This window comes from Kryptolebias marmoratus, linkage group LG17 (genome assembly GCF_001649575.2).
Source record: "Kryptolebias marmoratus isolate JLee-2015 linkage group LG17, ASM164957v2, whole genome shotgun sequence".
Lineage (NCBI taxonomy): Eukaryota > Metazoa > Chordata > Actinopteri > Cyprinodontiformes > Rivulidae > Kryptolebias > Kryptolebias marmoratus.
This window is the reverse complement of record NC_051446.1, coordinates 26,104,984-26,122,950: the sequence shown is the minus strand read 5'-3', so window position 1 is coordinate 26,122,950 and position 17,967 is coordinate 26,104,984. Positions and strand designations below refer to the sequence as shown.

The following is a 17,967-nucleotide window of genomic DNA, read 5'->3' as shown; positions in this document are numbered from 1 at the left end:
TGTTTAACACGTTCCCTTTGATCCGGTTTAAATGTTCCACAAGCAGAACTCGCAGCGTGTTTATTTCACCACCACAGTCAAGTAGAAAGTACACCGATGATCACAAAAAACAACAAGTTGGTGTCATTTTGGTCTGAAAACGATTGAACTTGATCTCAACAGAAGCTGATCGGACTCTGGTTCTGTTCATCAAGTTCTGATGAAACATTTCTGAGCAGATGTTTGTTTCTCTGCAGGTGTTCTGCGACATGGACTCACTACAAGGACAGTGGACCGTAAGTATTTCTTTAACTCCATGGAGGTAAACTGTTTGAGGTTTGGATAGATGCTGATGAACTTCTGGTTCAACAAGACAAAGATTATTTGCTCCATTATATCTTTCAGTAAATAAATATTAAAGGTTGGTGCCTCCACTGAGCAGGAATTTATACATTAATGAACCTTTAAAAGCTTTTTATTCAAACACCTAAAATATAAAACACCCTAAAGATGGACTGCTTGGTGAGAAAAACTATTGAATTCATGTTGAAAACTAATAAAGTTGATGTGATGAAAAGCCCAAATTAATGCTTTACACTTTCTAAGAATCAGTTTAAATCACTGAGTTCACATCAGTGATGTTAACTAAAGAAAAATGTCTGATTTGGTGGAACACTGTGACCAGACTTGTCCCTTGTAATAAAAGCAGATGAAATAAAGACTCGTGTTCTGGTTAGTTGGTGTTTTACTCACAGATCTGTCAGAATGATGGAGGTTCCTCTGGATTTATCTGGTGAAAATGAGAAGTGATGTTTGCAGACTGAACCTCCTGGTTCCTGCATTTATATAAAGACTTATTTTATCTACAAACTGGTTTCCTTGTCATGCCAAGTGTGTGGGAGCTGAACTGGAGTCATTAACACTAAGAACTGGAGCAGGAAGGGTCTGCTGAAGACGCGTCCCGCAGCTTCCTGCTGTTTCACTAAGATCACCAACACTTGGAGGTTTTTCCATCTACATCCCAGTTTTGAAGCAGCTTGTGAAGATTTCTACAGATTTACAGCACTTCTGCTGAACATAAATGTTCCTTCAGTCTGAACTAAATGAACTAAACGCCACAGGCTGCCGTCACTGTGAACTCCAGCTGCTACAGATGGATGATTTGTTGAAATTTGTCTAATAAAAGGTTTTTAAATTCTCTTTAAGCTGCAAATGAATCCAAACAAGAGAGCTGCTTAAAATATTTGATTATTTCTCATTAGTTTGGTAATGATCAGTTAAAGATCGGATTCCTGCACTCAGCCTGGATCAGATGTTTCTGAGACCCAGAGGTTTGGAACAGAACCATCTGGTTCCTGAATGGGTCGAACCTCTGTGAGGAAACACGAGTGCTCTGAGATCTGTCCCCCTCAGGTCTTCCAGAGGAGGATGGACGGCTCGGTGAACTTCTACAGGCCCTGGGATCAGTACAAGATGGGCTTCGGGAACGCTGCTGGAGAGTACTGGCTCGGTGAGAAACGGATCCAAACGAAGAAGAATCATGATTTCAAAACAGACATGGAACCAGACAGATCTGACAGCTCCTACATGTTTATTGTTTTGAAGGTCTGGAGAGCCTGTTCCACCTCACTCAGAGGAAAAAGTACGAGCTGCTGGTGGACATGGAGGACTTCGAAGGAAACAAGTCGTTCGCTCGGTACTCCTCGTTCTCCATCGGACCAGAATCTGACGGCTACAGACTGAAAGTATCTGGGTTCACTGATGGAGGGGCAGGTGGGGAAATACAGATTTACATCAGAGTAGAAAACCTTTTCAGACCAAACTAACTGAGCCTGAAATTATTATTTTTTTAAATAAAATCCCAATCATTTGTTTCATACGATGACAATGTTCCAACACTGAATTAATTAAGATTTTCTCTCCTCTGTTTGTCTAGTTTTAGTTTATTAGAACCTGCTAACAATTACAAACTTAGAGCTTTTATTAAAGTTGTAAATGTTCTGTTTGTGTGTTTTCTTGCAGGAGACTCTCTGACGTATCACAGCGAGCAGAGGTTCGTCACGTTCGATGTTTCTGACGGCAGCTGTGCCAGATCCTATCAGGGGGCGTTCTGGTATAAAACCTGTCACTATGCAAACCCGAACGGAGCTTACCTCTGGGGGGCGCACAGTAATTTCCGTGCTGTCGGAGTGGACTGGTACCACTGGAAAGGCTACGAATACTCCCTGAAGGCCATTAGCATGAAGATCCGTCCTGTTCAGTAACATCACGTTTAATTCTCATCCTCATCTCTGGAATCAGAATTAATACTAAAAGTTCTGATGATGAATGAGGAGCAGAAGGGTTTAGTGCAGAAGTTTGTCTTATTTATGGATTTTTTGTTGTTTCTTTGTTTTCCCCTTTGAGTAAATGTGAATAAAAATACACAAAAAGGTTTTAACTGACTCACCTTTTTATTTCACAGGTGGCAAAGTTATGACTTTTGGCATGTCAGATTTTAGAGTCAAAAAAATCAAATTAAGTCTCTGGAGTCTTTAGAAAAAGCAACAATGAAATGAAACTATCATTCCTAGAAGGAATGCATATCACCCACCAGCTTGTGCCAAAGTTTTAAACGTTGTGAATTACTCCCAGCTACCACACTGACTTACCTCATCTTTAAAACTGAGTTTTAGACAGTTTGGTGTGGCAGCCATCTTAAATTGGGTTGATTGTACACAAGATGACAAAAAAAAAACATTTTGACTCACTCTGTAATTCACACCATAAGCATCTTGCCAATGAACCCCATTGAAGTTATTCAGTTCTAGATGTACATTACTTTCTGAAATCCAAGGTTCCTGAGGTTTTTTTTAACCAGGCAGTTAAGACCAAAGTGGCATCTTTCAGTAGCAAAGAGTTTAACTTTTAGTCTCAAGTCCCCCCCCCCCCTTTCAAAACACTAACAAGTGCGCAATTCCAGAAAGTCAATTTTAAGCTACTCTGCGTCACTGACCTTGACAAATCTGTCATTGAACCAAGACTTTCAGGTCATCATCTGAATCTGCAGCTGAAGCTTAAAAACAGGTCCACAAGTTATCCTGTGCCTACAGTAAACAGCAGCTGAAACAAAGTTTAATCTGACTGAAAATCTACTTAAATTTTGCAGTTTGAAGTCTCATGAGTTAGCTGCAGTGCATTAAGAGCTTAAGCGCCACCACAGTTTGGCCAACTAGCCTTCATAGTTGGTGAGAGAGTTTCAGGCCATCCTGACATGTTGCTGAATCAGCATTGTGTGGCAGACAAACTTCAGCTGTAGAGTCCGTTCCCCCCCCACCACATGAAGTCAACTTCTAAGTCACAGAAAAACTGAGTTTATTTAAGGTTTTATTATTCAGAGAGTCCACCTGCAGGACCTAAAGAGGCCAGAGTCACAACAAGCTGGTCAACAACTCAGACTGAGGGTTTGCCTCAGCGGGTCTTCTGAGGCCACTGAGATCCAGATCCTGGTTGGTCCTGTGGGACACCAGGAACAGGAATGTCGTTGAAAGTATCCGTGGTGTATTTGTTGTCAGTCTGGGAGTCCCGGACTCGCTGGTAGCCACTGCTGGAATGGATGATGTGGGATGAAGGGTACACAGGGGCGGCCTGGATCATACCCAGGGGGATGTGGTCAGCGTGCCAGTGAGACTGGATGGAGGGACGGTTGGGCCCCAAGCCCACCAGTTCAGCAATCATCTTTGCAAGTTCTGCATCCATAGAGCTGCCAGAAGATCCATGACTGTAGCGAGAATAAGCTCCACCTCTGGAGTAAGACCCACCTCCATACCTAGAATCACGAGCATAACCAGAGCCGGTGCTGGAGCCGGAGCCGACACCAGAGCCAGCCTGAACTGGTCCTAGAAGAGAAACAGACCTCAGTTTCTGGAGGACAAGTCTCCACAGAGTAGAAACAGTTGATGGGTTTTGTTTCTCACAGAAAGTTCAGTTTCATAGACGGAGTAAAAATCAGTTCTAGTGCTACCATTTCCCACAAGCATGTCTAACCCCAGGTTTTTAGTTTGAGGGTCTACTTACCTTTTCTATGAGGTAAAGAAGCTCCAATACTGAAGAGCAGGAAACAGATCCAGGAAGTCCTGTTTAGAGAGAAAACCTTCATTAAAACCAGGAACAGAACACAAGACCTTTCAGACCAAGAAGGAAAACTCACCTGAACACAGCCTGAAGCATCATGTTGAACCCTGAGTCACCAGCACACCTGGAGCAGACTGAACTCAGCAGGAGGAAGAAGCTTTGTGCTGTGACTGAGCTGAGGCTGCAGCTGACTTTATATTCCACCTGCTGAGATTACACTCACCACCTCCACCTGCTGAGATTACACTCACCACCTCCACCTGCTGAGATTACACTCACCACCTCCACCTGCTGAGATTACACTCACCACCTCCACCTGCTGCTCATCACCTCCGCTGGCTGAGATCTGATCAGGTCAGAAGGAGCTAATGTCTTTTTATGTCAGAGTGTGTTTTCATTTATGATATATGAAGAGAGAGTTTGGAAGGATCAAAGAAAAGTTAAACAAAATAGATCAGGGACCAAACACACAAGTTATAACTCATAAAGAGCTATACTCCAGACCAATAGGTGGCGGCAGAGCACACCTTCAGCTTTTTGCCAACCTCAAATAAACAAACTTCACAAGGAGGAGGAGGACATCATCATCATCATCATCATCATCATCCCCCCCACAGATCCTGTGTGGTCACGTGACCGTTCTGACGCGTCTCCCTCTCCAATATGGCGGCGTCCCTGACGTGCGAATCCTCCAGCTCCGTTTGGAGCCTCCGGATCAGTTTTTCATTGTCCAAACTTCCCTCAGCGGAATATTTACAGATGTAAGCAGTTGTAGGAGACTTGTTTTCACGAACAGCTGATGATATTAGCTGAAGAAAACCGGACGGAACCTGAATCTTCTTCGTTGAAGAAGCGAACCGAGGAAACGACAACAAAGAGCCCGGATGATCGATGAGGCCTTTTCCAGATAAACATCCTCTGCTGAGGGACCCAAATCTTCAGAGATGTTCTCCGTGACAGGTCATTAAAACCAACATTTACGGATTTAGCTGTTAAAAGCCTCAGTTAGCAGAGTTAGCATCACCGTTAGCTGGATGCTAACTCCACTTTTCTGCACCAAAACTCCTGTTTCTCTGTGTTTATCTGTGTTTATCTTTGTTTCTATTTGTTTTATATTTGTTTGTTTACCCAGAACAGCAGAGGAGTGAACTGAGAGGCTATTTCAACCAGTCCACAATGTGAAGTTTTATTCCTGTGTGTCAAACAGGTTAAACTGCCAGCAGATTAACAAAAACAGTAAAAAAGGAGGTTTATGTTAAATTAATTTATTTCAACTGAAAGACTTTTCAAAGGATTTTCAAATGATGCAAAATCATGACTCTGGGTATAAAAAGAAGAAAGCTCCAGCCTGTTAAAATCCAGAGCTTGGGGATAAATAATGTTTTCATTAAATGATAATGTGAAAAGTTGTCTTGTTATAATTTCTACATTTTATCTCCATGAAACTTTCAGCAGATATTTTTTGATGTTGTCTTTATATCATCATTACCATCTCCACATCTATCCTGGTGGGAAAAGAATCAAACCGGTTGATTTTTGGAAAAAAATAAACAACAATCTGTTTGTTTTTTTGCTCCTTCGGGAAATTCAAGCAGCTTTTATTGCAGAAAAGGTTTAAAGTTTTCCACGACTGAAACAACTAGAAGACAAATGAAATTCTGGGCAACTTTTCCAATTTGTGATCAATACAAATTCCTGTTATTCCATCCCACCAGCCAATAAATTAGATTTTAGTCATTTATTTGTTTATTTGGGCATTTCCCTGGCAGGTAGGAACCAACGTCAGCTGCCTAACAAAGAGGAAACTGATAACCTGATCTGCATTTACAGATTTAATGATTGATTATTGTGAATTTTAATAAATTATTATGCCGGAAATTAGTTCTTGACATGTGTGAGATTTATTGCATCTTATTCTTTAAAACACAACCATAGTTTTAAATGAATTTTGCTTTAAATTAAGAATAAAAAGTCTTTCAGTAGATGTAGAAGTATTTTTCTGTCATCCAGATTCTAAAATGTGAGAGTTTGTGCTGTAATTTTATTTTTTTAATGAGCATAAATACAATTAGATGGAAAGTATAAATATATACAAAAACAGTTTTTAAAACCTTAGAGAGTCAATTATTCCTACTCTGTTGATGCATGAAGTTCAATCTAATTTTTCTTTGCTGTGAATTTATTTATTTCAAAATAAAAGCACAATATTTACCCATCCTCAGGATGTAGAGTAGATGGTAAAATCTCTGCTTTTTGTGACGTAATGATGTAAAACTGAGACATTAACTGCAGTTCCTAAACTCGTCCAGCAGGTGTCAGTGTGTAAACTTTTTACCTTCAACGAGTTTTTATCAGAAATCTGCACTCAGTGAGTTTCAGCAGTAAGATTAGACTTTGTTTATTTCGCACAGTTTATCTGCATTTTGATTTAGTTTTTGTCAAATCGGTAATAATGACACCCTTTAGAGACTCAATCCATACGGTGTTGCTAGTGGATCAGATCTATTCCATCCCTGCTTTTATTTATTCCTGTTTACAGCAGATAAACTGTCCGTTTATTTGTTGCAGTTTGACTCGGCTGTAAGAGAAAAGCAGCCGAAGAAAAACAGTCCTTCAGATCCGTCTGAATGTGAAGAGGAGAAACATGTCTGGAAGGAGAAACCATCATTCAGAAGACCCCGGTGAGTTTCATTTGGTTCCTCCTGTTCCTGCAGCTTCAGCATCAGAACTGGGTCAAAAAGATCTCAGTGAGTGGAACGTTCTCCAAAGTGCTGAAAAACAGCTGAATTAGTTTTTGTTTTTCTTGCTGATAAGTCTCTTATTGCTCAAATTGAAGTAAATTTTCTCACATCCTGACCGAGTGAGAGTCTGTGCTTTAAAACACTTCATTTATAACAAGCAGGAAGGAAATTCAGGAGACAAAACCAGGGTTAGAATAAACACTAACTGGTACTGATCGTAACATATAAGTTTTACCAAATTTTAAAGAAGAGTTTCATAGTGTTCAGGTCTCAGGTTAAACAGAAAACCTTTTTAAACTGCTGTGGTTTATTATTAACCACAGTAAAAGTAAAACTGAAACGAGCAGATAAAATTCCCCTCCTGACGCAGGAAGTCATTGAGGTTCTTTTTGTGAGCAGAAATGACTTCCTGCACCGATCCTTGTGAAGAGAGTTTAAATAAAATATTCTTCATGGTGTTTAAGGTTTGCATCCCTGGAAAATGTCTGAGTGTTGCTTCCAGCATGAATTATTTCAGGGAGTAAAGTTAGGAGAGTGATGCTTACAGATGGTGTGACCTGGGTCGTTCTTATTGGTCACGTCTACTTTCCAAAATGTTTTTACCCAACAAAATATCTGTACATTATTAAGTTCTTCATGGTTTTAAAACACCTTGCTCCTAACTGATTAATGAATAAAGCTGTTTTTAAATGTTTTTCCCCTCATTTTAACCTCATTTTATTATTTCATCTTCTACAACTTATTACAGTTTATTATTTGATGAATCATTTCAAGTTAAGCTTATTAAATATTCTGAATAAGAACAGAATCTTGTGATTTATCTAACATTTGTTTATGTGTCTTTTTTATATATTCCTGTATTATTCAAATAGACCATCACGTTGTTTGCTGTTTGTTAAAGAATAGTAAATCTACTGAAAGTTGGGTAAAATAGTTCATAAATTCACAGTTCACATGTGTTTCAGTTCTGCCTGGTACAGAGGAGGTTCTCCGGAGTTCTGCTTTAAACAAACAGGACTCAGAGACCGCGCAGATCAAAGATGAAGAAGAAGATCTCCAGTCCTCATTCAGCGCTGAAGCTGTGAAGACTGAAGAGGATGAAGAAAAGCCTCTGTGCCCGCTGCTTCACCAAATCAAAACTGAAAGCAGCAGAGAAACTGAAGCTCAGGCCAGCTGCTCAGTGAAACAGGTGAAAATAGAGATTGATGGGGAGGAAAGACAAGAATCAACCAGTAACTTAGATCCTAATAATAACTATGATTCTGGATCTTCTGAAACTGATGTGAGTGATAACGATTACAGGCCAAAACCCCCAGATTCTGGATTGGAAACAGAAAACTGTGAGAATGGTTTGAAGCTGCCTGTTGTACCTTTGCCAGGTGTGAATTACAGTGTAGAGTGTCCCGCTGCCAAAAAGTCCTTCAGCTGCTACGAGTGTGGGAAACAATTTCACCGCAAGCAGTCTCTTACGAGACACATGCATGTTCATTCTGGAGAGAAGCCATTTCTCTGCGAAAAATGTGGTAAAACATTTGCTCAACATTTATGTCTTAAAACACACATGAAACTGCACACAGGAGAGAAACCGTTTGGCTGTGATGTTTGTGATAAAAGATTTATCCAAAGCTCGCAGTTAAAGGCCCACATGAGCGTTCACACCGGAGAGAAACGATTCAGCTGTGAAGAATGTGGGAAAAGATTTAATAGCACATCAAATCTAAGGTCACACATGAGAATCCACATGGGAGAAAAACCATTCAGCTGTGATAATTGTGAAAAAAGTTTTGATAATAAGTCAAGTCTTCAGACACACATGAGAACCCACACTGGAGAGAAACCATTTAGCTGTGAGGATTGTGGGAAAAGGTTTCATCGTAAGTCAGATTTTAATAAACACATGAAAGTCCACAAAGGTGATAAACCTTTTGCCTGTAGTGACTGTGGGAAGAGATATGATTTTAGATGGTGTCTTAATATGCACATGCGTATTCATACAGGTGAGAAACCATTTAGCTGTGAGACTTGTGGAAAAGGATTTACCTGTAAATCACTTCTTCAGACACACATAAGAAGTCACACTGGAGAGAAACCATTTAGCTGTGGGGATTGTGGACAAAGATTTAGTACGAAGTCAAACCTTAAAGCACACATGAAAATCCACACTGTAGAGAAAATGGTTAGTTGTGCTAATTGTGGGAAAAGCTTTGAAACAAAGTCATGTCTACAGAGACACACAAAAACCCACATTGAGGAGAAACAATTTAGCTGTGAGGATTGTGGGAAAAGGTTTCATCGCAAGTCAGATTTTAATAAGCACATGATAGTCCACAGCGGGGACAAACCCTTTGCCTGTAGTGACTGTGGGAAAAGATTTCATTTTCGATGGTATCTGAAAGCCCATATGCATATTCATACAGGAAAGAAACCTTTTAACTGTGAGAATTGTGGAAAAGGATTTATTCTTAAATCGCTTCTTCGAACACACATGAGAATGCACACTGGAGAGAGACTGTTTAGCTGCGACGATTGTGGGAAAAGATTTTATAATAAGTCATGTCTCCAAATACATATGAGAACCCACACTGGAGAGAAACCATTTAGTTGTGGGGATTGTGGAAAAAGATTTCATCATAAGTCAGATTTTAGTAAACATGTAAAAGTCCACAAAGGAGATAGACCCTTCATCTGTAGTGATTGTGGGAAAAGATTTCTTCATAAATCAGATCTTAACAAACATATAACAGTCCACCGAGGAGATAAACCTTTTGCGTGTAGTGATTGTGGGAAAAGATTTCATTTTAGGTCATATCTTAAGACACACATGCGCATTCATACTGGAGAAAAACCATTTAGCTGTGAGAACTGTGGAAAGAAATTTACCCGGAAGTACCTTCTTAAAAATCACATGATAGTCCACACAGGTGAAAAACCATTTTGCTGTGATGTTTGTGGTAAAAGGTTTCGCAGAAAGCAATCACATAAGATTCACATGAGAGTACACACTGGAGAGGTACTTTTTGACTGTAGTTTTTGTGGTAAAAGTTTTACTTGTAGCTCAAATCTTGAGATACACATGAGAATCCACACCAGAGAGAAACCATATGTTTGTGATGAGTGTGGGAAAAGATTTAGTGCCCCAGGAACTCTTGCCAATCATAAGGTAGTCCACACAGTAGAAAAACCTTTTGGTTGTGATGTATGTGGTAAAACATTTCGCAGACCAGTAGAGCTTAGATTACACACAAGAACACACACAGGAGAGAAACCTTTTGGGTGTGGCATTTGTGGCAAAAAATTTTGCCAAAGTTCACAATTTAAGACTCATATGAAAATCCACACAGGAGAAAAATCTGAGGTCTGCCTTATTTGTGGCAAAAGGTTTTCTGACAGATCAACTCTTTCGAAACACAAAAAAGTTCACACAGGAGAAAAACCATTCAGTTGTAGTGTTTGTGGCAAAAGTTTTAGGCGAAAAGACAGATTAACAAGTCACTTGAAGAGTCACCCAATAAATCAGCCTGCTGTAGTAGAAACTGACCCGACTGCATCGTGAAAACAAGCTTTGGTTTTTATCTTTTGTGTAAAGTGTTTTGTAGTGTATAATAAAAGTCCAAACTCACCCTGGCCCCTACCTGGCCTTGATTGGTCTCTTTATTTATTTTTACACAAGTAAAAACATTAATTTATCACTGTGAAGTAGTGGGAGTACATGTGATGGTGTTTAAATTGTCTCTCAGATTATCCTGATAATATATTTGATCTATTGAGAGACAAAAAAATCCAAAAAACAATCAACGGTTTTTAGCATACAACAACTTTAGACTAGATAAGCTATTTATTAAAGTTCATTTTTTAGTCCATGTAGCTATATTTTATTAGTGAGGATAAAACCTGTCCACTCTCTTTGTGTCCCTGGTTCAGACAAGGGTAAGATGCTAACTGGTGGCATCAACCTTAGTGGTTCCTTCATCGGCGGATTTTAGAAATGAATTGTGAACAGAAAGTGACTGAAAGTTTGATCAAAATAAATGGGTTTGTCCTCAAAGCTTTAACTGTTTTACAACGGTCCTCTCGTGTCATTTATGCAAAGGTGATTATAGTTTTAACTTCAGAAAAAGAAAACTATGAATGTGCCATTTAGGTGACATTTGTTGACAAATCCTGCTTTGTGCCTTCAGTCTCTGCTTCCAAACTTTCCCAGGTATAGAAACAGGTACATGTACATATCAGGTCAGATTTTAATGCCTGTGCTCCTCTGAGTCTTTTGTAGTGATATGAATTGTGGTCAAGACCAACAACTTCTAATTTAGGATCATTTATACTTTGTTCCAATCCCAAGACTAAAGTTTTGTTTGTATTAAGACAAGAATTTTATATTACAAATAAAACCACAAAGTAGAATCTTTATTCCATTGTAAACTGATATGTTATGCTAATTTAAAAAATATGTTTTTGGCAGTCTTTAGAGAATTATTATTACAGGAAGCATTGTTAATAAAGCAGTTGTGTACCATTTGGGTCTTGTAATTGTGTCACTTTTGTTTTTGTTTGACCTTTTTTTATGAATAGATGTTTTTTTACTGAAATTTGATTAGACAGAATCTCTTTTTTATAAAGTTAGGAGGACAAATCTATAAAAAAAAAACCTTACAGGAATATGTGTGAACAGAGCTTTGTTTAATGTATTTTATTCAGAAGTCTGTAATATTTGAGTAGATCCTTTCACTGAAGCTTTTCTTCCGTCCGGTTTATGGAGATAAAGATGACGCTGAGCTGAAAGGTGAAGCGTTTATTTCCAGCAGCAGTCAGAAGGTTCTATCCACTCATCAAGGAATGAATGTTTTATTAATTTGGGCTTTTTTATAATTTACCCCACTAACATTTGATTCAATGTCTCTCAGGAAGTCTTAACTGGACCTCAGGCTTTGTCTCCATCAACAAGGTTCTGGTAAAAAACTGGCAGATATCTGACCACTCTTTTTCTTCTTCTCCTCTTCTTCAGTCTGACGATATTTTGAGATGTCTTGTTAATGACTCCTGGGTAAAAACAAAACACATGAACTCATGATCTGTAAAAATGACTTAAGTTAAGGCTATTTCTATGTTGGCAAATGTCAATTAGCTGTGGTGGAATTGGTGGACTGTTATAGATGTACATCTAATAACTACTTTCTGAAAGTTTCAATAAAATCTGAGCTTTCAGGAGCTTTCTCAATACTTTTGCAACTGAGATCATGTGTTTATGAATATTACTGTTTATATTTGTATTCTAAGTTGTAAAAACATTTTTTAAGTATGTTTGTAGCTTTTACATTAAAAGAAATACTCAGATTTTATGTTTTTATGTGTAATTTTAGTTCTATTGTGTTAAAAAGGAGGTCAAAAGTAAAAAACAACTTGAAATGCATGGTTGTGAAGTTGTGCTGAAAACAGTGACTCCCAAACATGGCAGCTTGAACCATTTTTAGGGTGAAATATGGATTAAAATCAGACTCTTATAGCCTCTGTTGGTTCTGTCAGCGGGGGTGATCCTGTCAGAGAGTGTCTCCGTCACTCCGAGACACGAAGCATCAGACTGAGGACAGATGTCCTGTAAGACACACCCCAACAGAAAAACCCATTACTGCTGTGAAAATACTCAGGCCTTAGAAAAATACTTGACTTTTTGTAAACAGAAGGAACTTTATTGTCCTGGATTTAAAAAAAGTCTCATTCAATTTGATTTTGTTTATTTGTGAACAATCAGAAGCTGATGGAACGTTCTGTTTTTACGGTTCCATTAAAGTACAGTTCCTTTAACAATATATGTTATTTAAAAAAAAAACAAAACGATTCAAAACAGCAAACCAGAAACAAAATGTCACAAAAACACATTTCTTTTATCCACACAGAAACTTTCTAATCAAAATGTCAAATAAATGTAATTCTTGATTTTAGTTTAAACTGTTAAACCTGATTATCTACACTGATCAGTGTTGATCAGTGTTGATCAGTGTAGATCAATAGGAGTGTACAGAGTTTTTATTATTTGAGGCAGCTGGCCGAAGTAAAGCCATCCTTCTAAAAAAGCACTTAGAGACAGTAACTCATGTCTGGATTAGTGTGACTCTTGAAGTGGAGGGTGGTGGCTCCTCTGATGGTCGGCTGCACTACTTTTAACTGGAACATGGAAACACGAGCACATTTCCCTGGTTCATCTCCACGCCACCGGGTGTGTGTGTTTGTGTTCATGTGTATGTATGTGTGTGTGTGTGTACCTGTGCTGGTGTAGAGTCTCACATGCAGATTATTGTCCGCCCCCTCCCACTGGAGAGTAAAACAGATGCAGGAGTTCTCAGATTTAAACTTTCTCAAACTTATAATGTAGCATTTGTCAGTTTCCACCTTCATTCATGAGACCCAAACATCAGACAGGCAGGCAGACAGGCAGACAGACAGACAGACTCAGATTTAACTCACACACAAATATACATAAAATCATGACATATCACAATCAGTTAAATAAAACAGTGCATGAGTCAGGTCTCCAAAGAAGACAGACAGACACAAACCTTTGACTTGGAGCTGAACTGTTTTCCATCTCAGGATGTCTCTGTTCTTCCAGACTACACATCTGAACTGTCCTCTGTCTTTGACTGTGGGGCGTCTCAGAGTCAGACTGAGGTCTCCAGTTCTCAGCGGGTCTTCATTCATCTTTGTTCTGTTTCTGTAGCACTGGAGCTGTTCTTCAGGTCGATCAGAGCCGTTCTTTAACACATGGACCTCTCTGCCTCTACTGTCCCTCCACTCCACTTTAGCCTCTCCTGGCAGGTCAGGTGTTGTTGTGAAGGGCAGCAGGACAGACTCCGCCCCCTCCTCCACCTCCACCTGTTGTTCTGAGAGAAGAACAGAGAAGAAGATCAGACAGCAGCAGATCTTCATCACTTTACTAATTCAGTTCACTTTGTTTACAGCACCAACTCAACAGAAGTCATCTCAGATTTTTGTCCCTCTTATAAAGACAGATGCATCCTCTATCTGTCCACTTCTTAGGTGTCTTGAGGACATCAAGGCCTGGGTGGCGTTTAACTTTTGAACTTTTATGCAAACAAATCTGAAGTAATGGTTTTTGGAGGCACTACAGTTCCTCTCCTGTGGATTGAGGTTCCTTGACCCAGAACAGCAACCGGTGGAGGAATCTGGGGTCAAACTGGATCCTGAGCTCAAATTAAAGTCAGATCAGGTCAGACTTTAAAAGGAGTTTTTATCATTTGAGGCAGCTGGCCAAAATAAAGCCGTCCTTCTAAAAAAGCACTTCGAGACAGTAACTGTGGAAGAGAATTGTATTCTATGACATAGAGTCAGCTGCAGACTGCAGTTTACCAATTATGGAAGAGGAAGGGTGACAAGAGTTATGTTTGTGTGTTGAGAGAGCATAGAACTTTCCAGAACTGTACTTAGAAAGGATATGTTAGAAAGGTTGTTAATAATGTTAAGGCAGGTCCTGGAAAACAGTGGGTCTTTACTGGGCCGGACTGATCTGGCGGCCTGGGCTGGTTTCCTGCAAATGATGTGGGAGTTATGTAAACTTCTGACCAATCACAAACTGGTCAGAAGTATGCAATACACACCAATGTATTTTGTCTGTTTAAATACACCCAGTTTCAAAGATACTTTGGGATCTTTTGTGGAATTTGTAATGACGATAAGATGTGACAATTAAAGAATCCCCCGTGTTCCTCTGATGGTCTGCTGGAACATGGAAACAAGAGCACATTTCCCTGGTTTACCTCCACTCCACTGGCTGCCTGAACATTTTAGGATCCATTTTTAAATTCTTGTATGGCCTTGGTCCACCCTGACTTTCCTACACCCTTACACCCCACCTGCTGATCAGCCGTTATATACATTTCCAATTTCTCAATAAAATTAAACATTTAGAACAAGACTGTATTTTCATCACCTCACAGTTGAATTTTGTGTGTGAACACCCAGCCATGCAACTTAACCAGGTACTAACCTCACAAATTGTATAATTTACATCACATTTCCTGCGAAAAAAGATAGGATATATGTTACTTAATATCTATTTTGTTGCTTTTTGTGCACAAAGTTGTGACCTTTTTCTTCCCTCCTGTGGGTCAGATGAAAGCAGTCTGGTTTAATGATTAAATCAAAGAAACAGACACCTCCTGCACCCCCCACCCCCCACCCCCAGATTTAAAACACTGACCTTTGACCTCCAGCTGAACTTGTTTCTTCATCAGGATGTTTCCCTCCCTGCTATAGACACTGCAGGTGAAGATCTCACTGACTGTGGGGTGTCTCAGAGTCAGACTGAGGTCTCCAGTTCTCAGCAGGTTCTTCTTCATCGTTGTTCTGTTTCTGTAGAACCAGTTCTGTTCTTCAGGTCGATCAGAGCCGTTCTCAAACACATGGACTATCCTGTCTCTGTCCATCCACTCCACTTTAGCGTCTTCAGACAGGTGAACTGTGGTTCTGCAGGGCAGCAGGACAGACTCCGCCCCTGACTCCACCACCTGTTGGCCTGAGAGAAGAACAGAGAAGAAGATCAGCTGGACAGACAGCAGGTTTTTATCACTTTACTGACTGAGTCCAAAGCGGAGACACATGAAGGACAGCTGGGTCTGAGTGGAGCCTCCGGTTTCTGCACCGACTGATTGGCTTCTTATAACAGAGTCTAAGATTACTTTAGCAAGATAACGTCGTTTTCGCCGCACATCGTCCTGAGCCTTGAGAGCGCCGTGTCATGTCTGTAGAATATACGTCATGAGTGGTGCTTCATTCTCTGACACATACAGGAGGAAATGATGTCAAACAGACAGAAACCAGAGGAAAAAAAACCAACCAAGGCCCACTAGCACGAGACAAATACAATCACCTGAGATAAACATGAGCAAATGAGACAAACAAAACAACAGAAACAACTAAAATAACCTGAAAATAAAGAAACAAACAAACAAAAAAGAAACTTTAGAGCAAAAAACAAAACATAACCTGAACCAAACAAGACAAAGAACATAAGGAGAAATAAAAACAAAGCAACAATAAACAACAAACAAACCTTCGACTTTAAGGTGAACCTTCTTCATCCTCAGAATGGTTCCATCTTTGTAGACTAAACATCTAAACTCTCCTTTTTCTCCATCTGTGGGGTGTCTCAGAGTCAGACTGAGGTCTCCAGTTCTCAGCAGGTTCTTCTTCATCTCTGTTCTGTTTCTGTAGAACCGGTTCTGTTCTTCAGGTCGATCAGAGCCGTTCTCAAACACATGGACCTTCCTGTCTTTACGATCCCACCACACAACTCTAGCCTCTTCTGGCAGCTCAGGTGTTGTTCTGAAGGGTAGCAGGACAGACTCCGCCCCCTCCTTCACCTCCACCTGTTGGACTGAGAGAAGAACAGAGAAGAAGATCAGCTGGACAGACAGCTGCAGCAGCAGGTCTTCATCACTTTACTGACTGATTCCAAAGTCGGAAACAAACATGAAGCTTTTTCCAGGCTGACAGAAACAGGAACTAAAGTGGGAACATTCATAGTGATGTGAAGGAATGCATATCACCCGCCACCTCTCAGGACACAGATTTATTTCAAGATGGCCGCCACAGCGACATGTTTTGAGATGTGGTAATGATCAGAGTTTGTGTTGAGGATGACTCTCAGCTACTACCACATAAACTTTACCTCAATATCTGGAATTTGGAAGATGGGGACAATTACTGTCTTGGCAAAGTTTGATAAGTTGTGGCAGCCATCTTGAATTGGTTTGACTCCAGATGTTAGTCAGTTGTAGACGTTCCAATTATGACTTTCTGAAAGTTTCATTAACAATTATTTGCTAGTTCATTAGATATTTTTCTGACAGAACAGATAAACATTAAGCCTTCACCTTCAGAAACAGGTGATGGAGTAAAATAAAGTTCTGATTCTACTTTGTTCTATTTTCATCGTCACAGAGTTCCAGAGAGGATCCAGATGTTCCTCATTTGGAACCAGAACATCTGCCAACAGCTGAAAACCTGTTTATCTGTGGAGAAAGTGTGTGTTGGTGTCTCACATTTAAAACACTGACCTTTGACCTCCAGCTGAACTTGTTTCTTCATCAGGATGTTTCCCTCCCTGCTGTAGACGCTGCAGGTGAAGGTCTGACTGTCTCCATCTGTGGGGCGTCTCAGAGTCAGACTGAGGTCTCCAGTTCTCAGCAGGCCTTCATTCATCTCTGTTCTGTTTCTGTAGATCTGGTCCTGGTCTTCAGGTTGATCAGAGCCGTTCTCAAACACATGGACCTTATCATTTTTTCTGTCCCTCCACTCCACTTTAGCGTCTTCAGGCAGGTGAACTGTGGTTCTGCAGGGCAGCAGGACAGACTCCGCCCCTGACTCCACCTCCACCTGTGGGACTGAGAGGACAACAGAGAAGAAGATCAGCTGGACAGACAGCAACAGCAGCTCTGAGAACATTTTCTGTGACTGGATGAAGGTGAAAGCTGTGTGACATGTGTCCCATCTGTCCAGTGAACAGAGACAGTGTTGTCTTTGCTGTGTGTCCAATCAGCAGCAGCCTGCAGGGACAGTTTGTTGACTAGAAGCAGCTGAATGTTGCTGTTTGACTGGGAGCTGAAACATTTAATGAAGCTTGTTTGTCTGCTCACAGTTTTTGTTTCCAGTTTCTTTGAAGAACATCTGATTAAAGTATCTGATCAGTGATTGGACAGTTTGCTCGTTAACATGCTGACAATGAGACATTCCTCAGTGATTCTCATCATCTCTCTTTACCTGCAGCAGTCAGCTCTGAGCTCCTTTGTTTCATCATAGCAGCTGGTTTAGTTTGATAAATCCTGATATTTAGATCTCAAGAGGAGATTATCTGCTGAGTCTGATTTGTTCTTCTGTCATCAGAACCAACCCAACATTCTCTGAACATCCTCTAATTACAGGATTACAAAAAGAAGGACACAGGTCAGTTTAGAGAAGATTCACTGTGGAGTAAGATCCAGATCAGCTGAATGATCCAGATCAGCTGAATGATCCAGATCAGCTGCTTGGATCCAGATCAGCTGAATGATCCAGATCAGCTGAATGATCCAGATCAGCTGAATGGATCCAGATCAGCTGAAGGATCCAGATCAGCTGAATG

General features: G+C 40.2%; 3 protein-coding genes across 8 annotated transcripts in view; 2 read left to right on the top strand and 1 right to left on the bottom strand.

Annotated features, from left to right (window-relative positions):
- Positions 1–6: 6 nt before the first annotated feature.
- On the top strand, positions 7–2,419 carry LOC108245599 (microfibril-associated glycoprotein 4-like). Its single transcript, XM_017432648.3, has 4 exons — positions 7–275; positions 1,393–1,489; positions 1,585–1,752; positions 2,002–2,419. The coding sequence occupies exons 1-4, from the start codon at positions 219–221 to the stop codon at positions 2,241–2,243; spliced, it is 564 nt and encodes a 187-aa protein (XP_017288137.2). The 5' UTR covers positions 7–218; the 3' UTR covers positions 2,244–2,419.
- A 2,290-nt stretch (positions 2,420–4,709) lies between these two features.
- LOC108245583 (oocyte zinc finger protein XlCOF6) lies at positions 4,710–11,872 on the top strand. The gene is made up of 3 exons (XM_017432619.3): positions 4,710–5,052; positions 6,661–6,773; positions 7,799–11,872. Exons 2-3 carry the CDS (start codon positions 6,737–6,739, stop codon positions 10,384–10,386), a joined length of 2,625 nt encoding a protein of 874 aa, XP_017288108.1. The 5' UTR covers positions 4,710–5,052; positions 6,661–6,736; the 3' UTR covers positions 10,387–11,872.
- The window catches only part of LOC108245579, a 19,740-nt gene continuing 11,648 nt past the window's right edge, over positions 9,876–17,967 (bottom strand). For 2 of the 6 annotated variants that reach the window (XM_025009664.2, XM_025009661.2), the window contains 6 exons: positions 16,904–17,230; positions 15,898–16,221; positions 15,046–15,360; positions 13,385–13,708; positions 13,091–13,139; positions 9,893–12,423 (listed from right to left, as the gene is read on the bottom strand). In XM_025009664.2, coding sequence (XP_024865432.1) covers positions 13,120–13,139; positions 13,385–13,708; positions 15,046–15,360; positions 15,898–16,221; positions 16,904–17,230 — 1,310 coding nt within the window. In that variant the 3' untranslated portion in view covers positions 9,893–12,423; positions 13,091–13,119. Of the gene's footprint in view, positions 12,424–13,090; positions 13,140–13,384; positions 13,709–14,628; positions 14,864–15,045; positions 15,361–15,897; positions 16,222–16,903; positions 17,231–17,967 lie in introns of those variants that run through there. The other 4 variants (XR_003039938.2, XM_025009662.2, XM_025009666.2 and 1 more) reach the window with 4 other exon arrangements.

Excerpts from the sequence above, each read along its gene's own strand:
- LOC108245599 (XM_017432648.3), top strand. The coding sequence starts at position 219 with ATGTTTGTTTCTCTGCAGGTGTTCTGCGACATGGACTCACTACAAGGA. Across the intron at positions 276-1,392 it reads CACTACAAGGACAGTGGACC|GTCTTCCAGAGGAGGATGGA; the intron begins GTAAGTATTTCT and ends TGTCCCCCTCAG. Across the intron at positions 1,490-1,584 it reads TGCTGGAGAGTACTGGCTCG|GTCTGGAGAGCCTGTTCCAC; the intron begins GTGAGAAACGGA and ends ATTGTTTTGAAG.
- LOC108245583 (XM_017432619.3), top strand. The coding sequence starts at position 6,737 with ATGTCTGGAAGGAGAAACCATCATTCAGAAGACCCCG. Across the intron at positions 6,774-7,798 it reads CCATCATTCAGAAGACCCCG|TTCTGCCTGGTACAGAGGAG; the intron begins GTGAGTTTCATT and ends CATGTGTTTCAG.